Source organism: Thermobia domestica, chromosome 6 (assembly GCF_964235325.1).
Source record: "Thermobia domestica chromosome 6, izTheDome1.hap1.1, whole genome shotgun sequence".
NCBI lineage: Eukaryota > Metazoa > Arthropoda > Insecta > Zygentoma > Lepismatidae > Thermobia > Thermobia domestica.
Genome location: NC_137459.1, coordinates 191,201,011 through 191,211,666, shown reverse-complemented (window position 1 = coordinate 191,211,666; position 10,656 = coordinate 191,201,011). Strand labels below are relative to the sequence as shown.

At 37.7% G+C, this 10,656-nt stretch overlaps 1 protein-coding gene across 1 annotated transcript in view; it reads left to right on the top strand.

Annotated features, from left to right (window-relative positions):
• The first annotated feature begins 3,753 nt into the window (after positions 1-3,753).
• Positions 3,754-10,656, top strand: part of LOC145688372 (uncharacterized) — a 53,001-nt gene continuing 46,098 nt past the window's right edge. The window contains exon 1 of the mRNA XM_081762536.1: positions 3,754-3,912. Within this exon, the coding sequence (XP_081618662.1) occupies positions 3,876-3,912 (37 nt within the window). The 5' untranslated portion in view covers positions 3,754-3,875. The remainder of the gene's footprint in view (positions 3,913-10,656) is intronic.

Genomic DNA, 10,656 nt, shown 5'->3' with positions numbered 1-10,656 from the left:
TAGTATTTCTTTGATTTTTTCTGTACTTAGATTGTAAGGTATGTACTACCAGACATGTCAACTCTGACGCGAAGTCGTAGCAGTTGTAGTAGCAGAAGTAGTAGTAGTTGTAATAATAGTAATAATAGTAATAGTAGCAATAGTATGAATAATAATAATAATAATAATAATAATAATAATAATAATAATAATAATAATAATAATAATAATAATAATAATAGCAGTAGCAGTAGTAGTAATAATAAGACTTTGAAGTTGAAGCACAGTACTTTACACTCCTGAATAAAGAGTTAATTTCCCAAACACATTACGATTAACACAGGCTGCCAACATTAGTTTCCGATCCTTCTTTCACAGTGTTCGGGGCGAGCCGGGCCAGCCCCGTTCGGCCCGATATGTGCCCGGCCCGGTTCGGCCCGAAATGTGCCCGGCCCGATTCGGCCCGGAATGTGCCCGGCCCGGTTACAGCCCGGCTCGAGATTCGGGCCGGGCCGGGTCGAGCCGGGCACAGAATTCAGATCCATCCGGGCCGGGCCGGGCCGTCTTCGGGCCTGGGTTTGCAGGGCTCTGTTCGTGACCCGGTTTCTTGGGCTTCGAGTCCGTATTCTGACATCACCCGTGTGCACAGCAGTAGCGGTTTGTAGAAGCACTGGTTGCAATGTAGCAATATAAAAGGTCTGTAGGCACGTGCAAGTGTTCTCTTCCCCCAGCATTGTTGAGTCATATCCAAAAAATATTCAGGAAATATGAAGAGGAAAGTCCTTTTAAGCTCTATTTGTATATTTATTGATTGAAGTGTATTGTCTAATATTGGTTTAATATAAGCTATTTCCTTTTTTTCAAACAACCACTATCATTTTACGTTTATACACTATTTATATACAAAACTTCTTCACTCATGTCATTGAACAAAAGATAAATTGAATATATAGCATGTGCTGTAAGCCATGAATGATATCGTTAACCCGAAAAGATGAAAAAAGAAAGAAAAATGCATATATTCATGCATGCAGTTAAACAAAATTATTTAATTAAGTAAACTACGCATTATTTTAAAATGGAAGATCTTTTTTCATTCTTTTCGAGCTTGAAACTTTTCTATGACTTTATTGAAATCTGAAATGTTGCTTGCCATTTTTTTTTTTTAATAGAAAGCATCGCTACCGCAAATATTTTCTGCTTATTTTCTTTTGGGTACGGAAACACCTCTCTCCTCCGACAATATGCATTTGTAAGCATTTCTTTGTATGAATATAAGAAACAGAGTCTATTTTCAGTAACCACTTATTTTTGTCTGCTGTTCTACTATAAAGAAGCATGAAATCTAAGAAGTTTTCCTTCGAAAATGAAAAAATATATATTAGTTTAATATTCCAGCAATTTAGACTAAAGAAGTCAGATGAGTATTGAAAGTGAATGATTTGAGATTAATTTTTTATGTTCTCCGCCGAAAATTGAACACGGGATCATGTGCACGAAAGACACAGAGCTAGGAATTAGACCAGTGGTGAGACATTTTGTGCTTCGAGACTCGATCCCCCCCCCCCCGAAAATAGGATATTTTTATTTTAAAAATAAAAAAACTATAACAAGAATTTTTACCTTTGTACTATAAATGTAAAATAAAACCTATTGACTTCGAACGACCGCCCTCCCCTAAACATTCAGCCTGGATCCGCCCCTGCTACCAGGACGTGTATTTGTTCTTTGCGAGTTTCTGTTTTGTGAATGACTTCTTTCTTCCAAGTATCTATATATCACTCACTCTATCAATTGAGTCAAGCGCTGCCAAGCGGAGGAAATCGTAACTATTACAGAAGCTGACTATATACCAGTGGCAGAAAAAGGTACAACTGGAAGGGAGCCATACGGAAGAATAGCAGCGACGCAGGAATAAATTCACTTCCTCATGTTAAGAGATAGGAGTTCGATGCCATATGTTCAATGTTACTGGTCCAGTGGCAACGCTCACTGCAACTGGAAACGTAAATCACTCTCTTTCAGTTTTTTTTTTTTTTTAGATTTTTTTTAAAAGAAATGCATCAATACTGTTTTGAACTCAAGAGAAAAGGTTTATTTTTTACTGATACACTACTTTAATACCTAAAAATATCTTTAGTATTTAAAAAATATATCCCGTTGCACAACCATGCAACATATAGTACCAGCCGCCGCTGGTGCACAGGGGACCATTAGGCCTATTTATCGGCGCTAATCGCGTCCAACAACTCCATGTCTAACACAGTTTCCTTACCATAGGAGAATCAGTTCCATGCTCTTTATATGTTATCCAGTGGTGCCTCCCCTTATGTCCATGACGCACCCCCCCGCAATTGTCTATCCATAGGTGTTCTTCCATGAAAAAAATCTTTTCGATTAATTTTTACACCCCCTCAAACATATTTATATAGATTTTTAACCCCCCAAATATTTCAATGACGCAGTTTGCGTCATAGCCCCCCTTGTGGGCACCCCTGTGTTATCGAGTGGACATCACAATATTGGATACATAAATTATGGACGAGATTACATTTTCGAGTTAATAACTTCCATGTAATTTTGAAACTTTTTATTGTCTTATTGATTTTTCAACAAATAATGCTACAGGATCGGGCGGTGGCTCCCTTTCACTATAGTACTCGCGCCGAGTCATGAAGCTTGACCTAGATCTACCGATTTCGCCACCCAATCCCCCACTCATCAAATTTTATCAGTGTCTTCTCTCGCGCTACACGGAAAACATCTCCCGAGAGTACAGTGTTGTCGGATTGGCGTCAAGTTCCGTTTTGTTAATTCCTTTTTGTTGCGTTACATTTTCGTTGTTACTATTTGTGCTATTGTTCCCATTTTAGAATAGTTGTTACAGTAATTATTATTGTGCAGTGTTATTATTTGTAATTTTTAAATGCCTTTTTTATATACTCGTTTACTATGTCTTCAAACTTTGGCAACATAGTTGGTGAATTCAGCTGTTCGACGTTTCCCCAAGTGTGCGCTCGGGAAGTGGCTCCACGAATTGTACCGAAGTTTTCCGATGTGTTGGAGCTCAAGCAAAATATTTCTATGATTGGTTTTAAGCCCACGCTTCACGACTCAGCGCGAGTACTATAGTGCCCTCCCTTCGCTAGCACTGTGGGCCTGTTAGTTACACCAATGGTTACTGTGAATTAGAACAGAGTTTTGAAATAGTTACAACTAATCGAGTAATTTCTTAAGTGATTTTGCATATGGCAAAGTCCACCCGGAAATTTCCGGTTATCTGGGCGGCCCAGTCCGCCTCTGCCTACACCTAAAAAAAAAAAAAAAAAAAAATCGTTTCAGATACAGAATTGATTTACTGAAAAAGAAACATATCGAATTAAACCTACTTTATATGTAAGGATCTCTACAGTAAATTTGCACCAAAATGTGATCCGTATAAATACGCCTTCTGATGCCGCGTACTCAATTTTAATGAAACATTTTCAAATTGTAGTATACCAAAACTTAAGTTACACTGTATTAGTTTACTTTTGCATTACTTTAGGGAATTTGATATTCCTTTCACATGCTATATATTACTCTAAAATAGTAGTCCGGCGAAGCTTTAATATATTGACATAGTTTTAAACTTTCAAATATCGGTATGAAGAAATAAACAGATTTGCTTAAATAGTATATATAATACATGAAATAGTTTATGCAACTTGCAAAACTGTCAATCTTTGCTTGGAGATTTTCACGTTGTGCTATCTGGCAAACTTGATTACTGTTGTTGTGATCTGGTAACCCTATAAATCCTCGTTCCTCTTGCGTGGAGGAAGGGGGTCTGTGTTTGAAACAGAAGTGGTTTGTTTATGTAGATTTGTCTTCGTATACTTGCATAATTCTGAAGTATGGATAACTGGGAAGATGTGCTGAGCCTTCTGGATGGTACGTATAATGATCAAAGTAAGCGTTCAAAACTAATCTGAGTGAGCTATAGGGGAAGTATTGCGTAATGTTTACACATATCACTCGCACCGAACCACTGAAACTTCCCGGGGTATGTGAGCGGTCAAGTACACCTTATTTGTCATAGTTGCATCCAAACAAACTTAATATGTGGGTTGCTTAGTCTAAAATTAAGGTAGTTATGTGAGGACCAGTGCAAAATAATACGCGTATTGAAGACTGGGAAAATTGAGAAAGTTGTTTCGTTTCATTGAACCTATCGTACCTTTACTTTCTACATGTAATTCCGATCGACATATATTAATGCATTCTGTTGGTAAAGCTTCCCGTGAACGTCTAATGAACGAATTGTGTTACTTAACAATACTGATGGTTTTAAGTATATGTTTCTACGTACAGAAGAACAATATATATATGCCAATTTATAAAATGCGTGCATCACTTTCCTTGTGAATACTGCGCTAATACATTCAAGTGGTTATTTCCTTGGTGCATGCTATAAGTACGTACACTTTCACGGTATGTCTAAAAACTAACGTCGGGTAAAGTTTTAAGAATTGAAGCGGAAAACAACGTAATTGTGCTAGTCATTTTTGATGTAAACTGGTTCGGGGCAGGATGAAAATAGTGGGTCCGTGGGAGAAAGTTTATAGGCAGCAGGTGCGGCGGTGACGGTGGGTGTACGATCACAGATATGCTTGGTACGTTGGTTTCCGACTAAGGATACTAATTAACGGTGCTAATGAACACTTGTCGCACTTATATTCCATGAAATGATTTTTCTGGTGTCTTCTTTCACTTTCACTAGATATAATCGCAAATACATGCCCAACAACCACAAATTTAATGCTTTTCCTTTGATGATACGTGATCTAAATGTTAATCTGCAGTCCTATCTGGACATAACACCAACTTTAGATACCGGTATGACATATTTCTTGGTATTTGTTTCTTTATTCTTCCTGGGAAAATAAAGTTATTTCTTTTTAGTTTAATGTCCCATGGCTATGCCCTTTTAGATAAAGGGCACGAATGATTAATGAAAGTGAATGGTTGTGAAATATATCTTCTTGTTCTCTTCTACCAGGAATCGAAGCCGGAGCCATGTGCACCAAAGGCACACAAGCTAGCTACTATACCAGCAGGAAAGACTTATTTTTCTTGGAAGATGGCATTTAGTATCTCCCCCAAATCCACACATAAGGTAGCCTAAGTGTTTTATCGTACATACTATGTTTTGCGCTATCCTCGTTTATGTGTATATTGACCACCGCTGACGCGCCTGGTCTCTACGGACGCACCTCCTCGCTGTCGTTTGAGCTTCCCTGCTGCGCTCCTGCTTTGACTCTGTGAGATGGCATTCGTGCCTTTTAGTGGCCACCTAGCACGTGTTAGTAGTGTCTTTTGTACAATAGTTCTTATTGCGTACGTACTCTGAAATCCTCCGAAAGTGAGGGAATTTAGATTTCTGGCCTGTCGGCATCTAAGGCTACTTAATCCGTCACGTTTTGAGGGATGACGTCCCTCGGCGAGCACACAATCCGGGGAAAGGGAAGGAAGAAAGGATTGGGGAAGGAAGGAAGCGGCATGGGATTTATGTTAGGTACCACCCCGGCATTTGCCTGGTGTGAATGAGGAAAACCTCATTCAGGGTGGCTGGCCTGAAAAAGCGTTTTACGCTTTTTCGACCGAGTGCCCCCACCGGGTCCTCTGAAAGTGAGTCTGCACGAAGGAATGCAAGTCCAATCCCTCTCAACGGCTCCGGAGCCGCTACTTGGGCCAGAATCTCCCTTGGCCACCAGACCCCCCTTATGAAATAAATTTAGGGAATATACTGAATAATATCCGGAAGAAAAAAAAAATTAGTGGAATGTGTTCGTTGATACATGGGTTAAGTATTTGCCACCTACATAAGTAAATTTCTTAGTCTTGCGTTATAAACTAAGAGATTTCGTAATTACTAATTGAGTGTATGAAACACATTGTGGATTAACTGCCGCAGATGGCGGCCCCGAAATGCAAAATTTACGGAGGAATGAACAGAATCAGACGAAATGTTATAAGAGTAACAAAAAAGTTACGAAGGTTATCAGTGTAGGTTGATTAATAAGGGAGAAAACCGATGTTAAATTCTGTACTGTATGAGTTTGCATATTGGTGAACAACAAATAAAGCATGATATTACAGTGTTTAGTGAAATGGGCCATAATTTTGGGTGATATCCGATGTTATGGAAGCATAAATTTTTAAAATCCACGGAAAATGTTTTGTATTTGATTTTGCATACAATTGTAAAATTAATAAAAAGTAGCGGGGTGTGATACTTTGAATACATGATAAGGTAGAAGTATGAAATGGAAAGTGTGCTCTGTACTACACAAAACTCAATAACAGAAATGATGAAAGGAACTGCTATGCCAAGGCAGTATGCAGTCAGAATGCAAGTGTCGCAAAGCTTTGCGAAACACAGTGTATACGTTTTATGCCGTATGAAGTGTTTTTCCACTATCCTTATTTATGTGTAACTGTGGGACGTAAATCTTAAAGATTTCATTTCTTTCTTTTTTTTTTTTTAATTTATTTATGCGTACGCCGACCGTCGCTACTGCTCTCCACCCCTGCTGTGCTCGTGGCCTGCATAGTTAGATAGCAATCGTGCTTTCTAGTAGCTACCTAGCACAAATTGGTTCGCGCGTAATGGACTGTAGTTCTTATGCCATACATCCACACGCTGCATTAATTTTCAGCTCTTCAGAAATCAGTTAGTACTAGGAGTGTTCCAAAAACCGGTTTGGTTCGGTTTAAGAACCGGTGGGTCCTGTTTGAATTCTATTTTGTTCGGTTTCAGTCAATATTCGAAATCAATGGAAATCAGTTTGCGTTATTAAGTTAGCCGATAGTAAACAAAACCACTTTTCAAACCCTTTGGCTCGGTTTGATGACAGTTCCGTTCGGTTTAAGAAGGTTCGGTTTAGTTCAGTTTCGGTTAACTGTTCCAAACCGGTTTAAGTGCAAACTAACAGCGGTTTCCATTTTCAGGAACCGTCCATCCCTATTCTGCACGTATTAATGGAGGATTTCCTTTAAGAAATACTTTCTAAGGCAGTAAGAGTGCATGTGATGCTCAAGGACTTTCTTTTTTCATTAATGTAAATATTCCCCTATTTAAATGACTAGCACACAGGAAAGAAGTATTTTTGTATGCGTTTTGTAACTTTTAAGTCCTAGGGACTATCATTGATAGGGGACTGCACCCCGAAACACCCCGGAAACACCCAACAAGGAAGGATATCATTTACGAATTTTTAGTAGCAATTTCGATGCTATATCGTCCATCGCACTGAGAATGTAAGCATTCATTGTTTTTATAATTTCTGAGTAGTGCGTAGTTTGTAACACTTAACAGTTTGAAGGTACTTATTTTGCGCAGTAATACTATATAGATGCATATGGATGTAGGTAAGACAAAGGAAGCACGGAAAATTATATATATTTATTTATTTATTTGTGATTAACAATAAATAGTGAAGCCCTGGAATGAAACAGGGGTAATTGTAGGTAAGGTATATTAAAGTAAGAACATATATTGTAATTCAACGTTGAAAACAGTTTCATGTGGGTCTTGTCCGGGGCCGCCCTCTACGGCAGTTTAGCCCACATTGTAATATAAGAGAGAATAATCCATTGTTAAAACTGAGATAGATAATTGGTGAAGGATTAGGGCGTTATTACTAGTTGCGTTTTAAAAAACAATAAAAGTAACGATTACAAATTGTTTTATTACTGTTTAGGTACAGATCAACATTCAAAACTATAAAAATTGGATTTGCATATGATCACCAAATTGGAAACAATGTTGACCTGGTCACATTGTACACTTCTCCAAAGTAATTTTTCTAAGTCCCTTAAAATTGTCAGTTTGGCAACAACGCATTCGAAGTAATAAGAGGGGAAGTCATAAGAAAAAAGATAACGATATTTCCAAACACAGTTTACTGTTTCAAATACTCAGCTTCTCTTTTGTTACTTAATGTAATGATACTTTTAGAACAAAACGGAATCTTGGCAAATAAAGAAAACTTGTTTGTAAATAAAATACACACACCTTTCAACCTCAAAAAACGTTAGAAAAAAAAAATTGTTATTTATCCATATAGGTGAAGAAAAGCTTTGTAGTTGTTTTGATAGCCATCAGCATTAACTTGCCTTTTTTGTGGAGGTCCAATACTTTTGAACCTGGTTGGAATCCCACTGAGTGATTTTATTTATTTATATTTTGTAACTTTTCAGTTTTATAGTAAACTAGCAGCGTTCACCCCGCTTCGCTGCGGTCACCCCGGAACGCAATAAACTTTGTTACTTAGATAATTTTTACTTTTTCGCTTTCAAGTGATATGATAAAAACCATAGAAGATTGCAGTAAATGTTAACATTATATCGCCTGTCATTTATGTTAACCCGCCCCGCTTCGCTGCGGTCACCCCAACCCGCCCCGCTTCGCTGCGGTCATCCCGGAACGCAATAAACTTTGTTACTTAGATAATTTTTACTTTTTCGCTTTCAAGTGATTTATAGCGCCTGTCAGTTATGTTAACCCGCCGAGTCACAGGGTCATGCGGGTTGCATATAAATACGTTTATTTTTATACCTATGATGAACTAATAACAAAGGATTTGTACGTATGGACACCTGAATGGTCAATTATCTCAAGACACTGGTAATTGAAAATTAAAGTGATATGATAAAAACCATCTAGGGTCCAAATCCTAACAACCCCCCAAAAATGAAAGAAATCGGTTCAGCCGTATTAGCGTGATGAGCGGACAAAGGATTTTGTGCGTTCTCTTTTATATATATAGATGTATTACATGGGGGTGATTTACAACTTTGCAACCTATCCAAAAATAAGAAGTCGCACATGTGTAAAATATTTTCTATATATCTCAATGTAATTTCTCCTTGGTGCAAATCATCTCTTACAAAGATCCATGAGATTTTCGTAAACCTGATAATAAATCCGGAATTCTAGCGTTCAGGAAATCACTATCGAGCCCTAATAACTCATTTATCATTACTAGAACGTGGTTCATATTACTATTCTTATTATTACTAAGTAAGGAACAGAAAGAAATATTTGAGTCTACTAAATTTGGTGAGGCATTTTATTTCTTCGCAGTTTGTAATTACACCTATGAACTTTATATGGTCTTGGCACATCAGAACGATTTTAAACAACTTTACATGAAGGTCTAACTTTCTTAACTCATTGAATCAGAAAGAGTAAATTATTACTTCTCTTAAACAGCCTATCTCTTCCTATGGCTTTGCACCCATATAACGTTGCGTCTGGGGAAAATGTCCCCCTTGGTTCACTCACGGGACGGCTATGTCTAGCAAATTACGGTCTTTCAGAATCTGTAAAACACTATCCACAGATGCAACTAGTTCAGTATTTGGCACAGCCCTTCCAAAATAAATCCATCAAGGACTGCAAACTATATTGCTTAGTTGTAACGTAGATATCAAGTAGTTGATATCTTTCTTCAGAGTTCTTTGTCAGTGTATTAAGAATACCGACGTACTTGGAAAATGCGCTAAGATTTGCAACTGCACGTATGTCAGAATACGTCTACCTAATGTATGGTATGGGTTTGTGGTTTGGTTTAAATTTAAAAAAATAGAGGAACACTAGTTATAATTAACAAATTGTTTGTGTCAAAAATAGTAATTATACGTTTGTAATTACGTCATTAAATAATGCACGGGGTCTATTGAAACCTGTCAAGAAGCACCACGGAATAGCTATACAAAGTTCACGAACTACTGATTTGAACTGAACCAGGGCAACATCAATGTCTGTGGGACTGAAACGTTAAAAAGAACTTACTGGAACTTCAACTGTTTGGCATAACGTCCGAGTACTTGAAAATGAATGAGAATCAATGCGCGAATTGAATATTTTCATTAGGTAGTATGAACTCGCTTATATACCCCACCCATCACATATTATTTACATGGAGATCGTAGATATCTTGCTTTAGGTCTGTGTAGATCAGTACTGAAGCGAAAAGTTGTACTGTGCTTCTAATACTTGTACTGCTGTGGCGGTTTTAGTAGAAAATAAAGGATATAGATGAAATGTGCTCTCGGGATGCTTAATTGATTGCAGAAAACCTCTTCTTCATATGCATAGTTTACCGTTTTTGCCGTATAGTAATCAACGTAAACACCGGTAAATGTTTATTTCTATTACTGTCGGTTTTAATATTGACTTTGTAATGAAACTCGATTTGTAACTTTTGACCCTTTACATACTGAACAAATTTGGTGCTGATCCATCAAGTAATCATTGATGTTTTTTTCCTGCAGACGGACGGACACATGAACAGGGTAGATATATAACAGAGTTTGGTAAACCAATCTCCTTAACGCCTTCGTCTACAAAATAAGAGTTGTTGCTTGTTTCTATTCTCATGAAGATTCCACAAAATTCTAGAGGAGGGAGGGGGAGGAGGAGGAGGAGAAAGTTATCCGTAGCGATCGTTGAAAATTTTCTTCTTCAAGGGTCATACATTTTTGTCAGGTGGAAATCCGTAGCATGCCCCCGTCAGTACGCATATTGGGAAGAATAAACGCTTTGACCCAGTTTAGTATCATCTATGTACCCTTAAATAAAAATGCTCAGATTATTCATTTTCTTGGTGTTTAGAAACTCGTCGGATA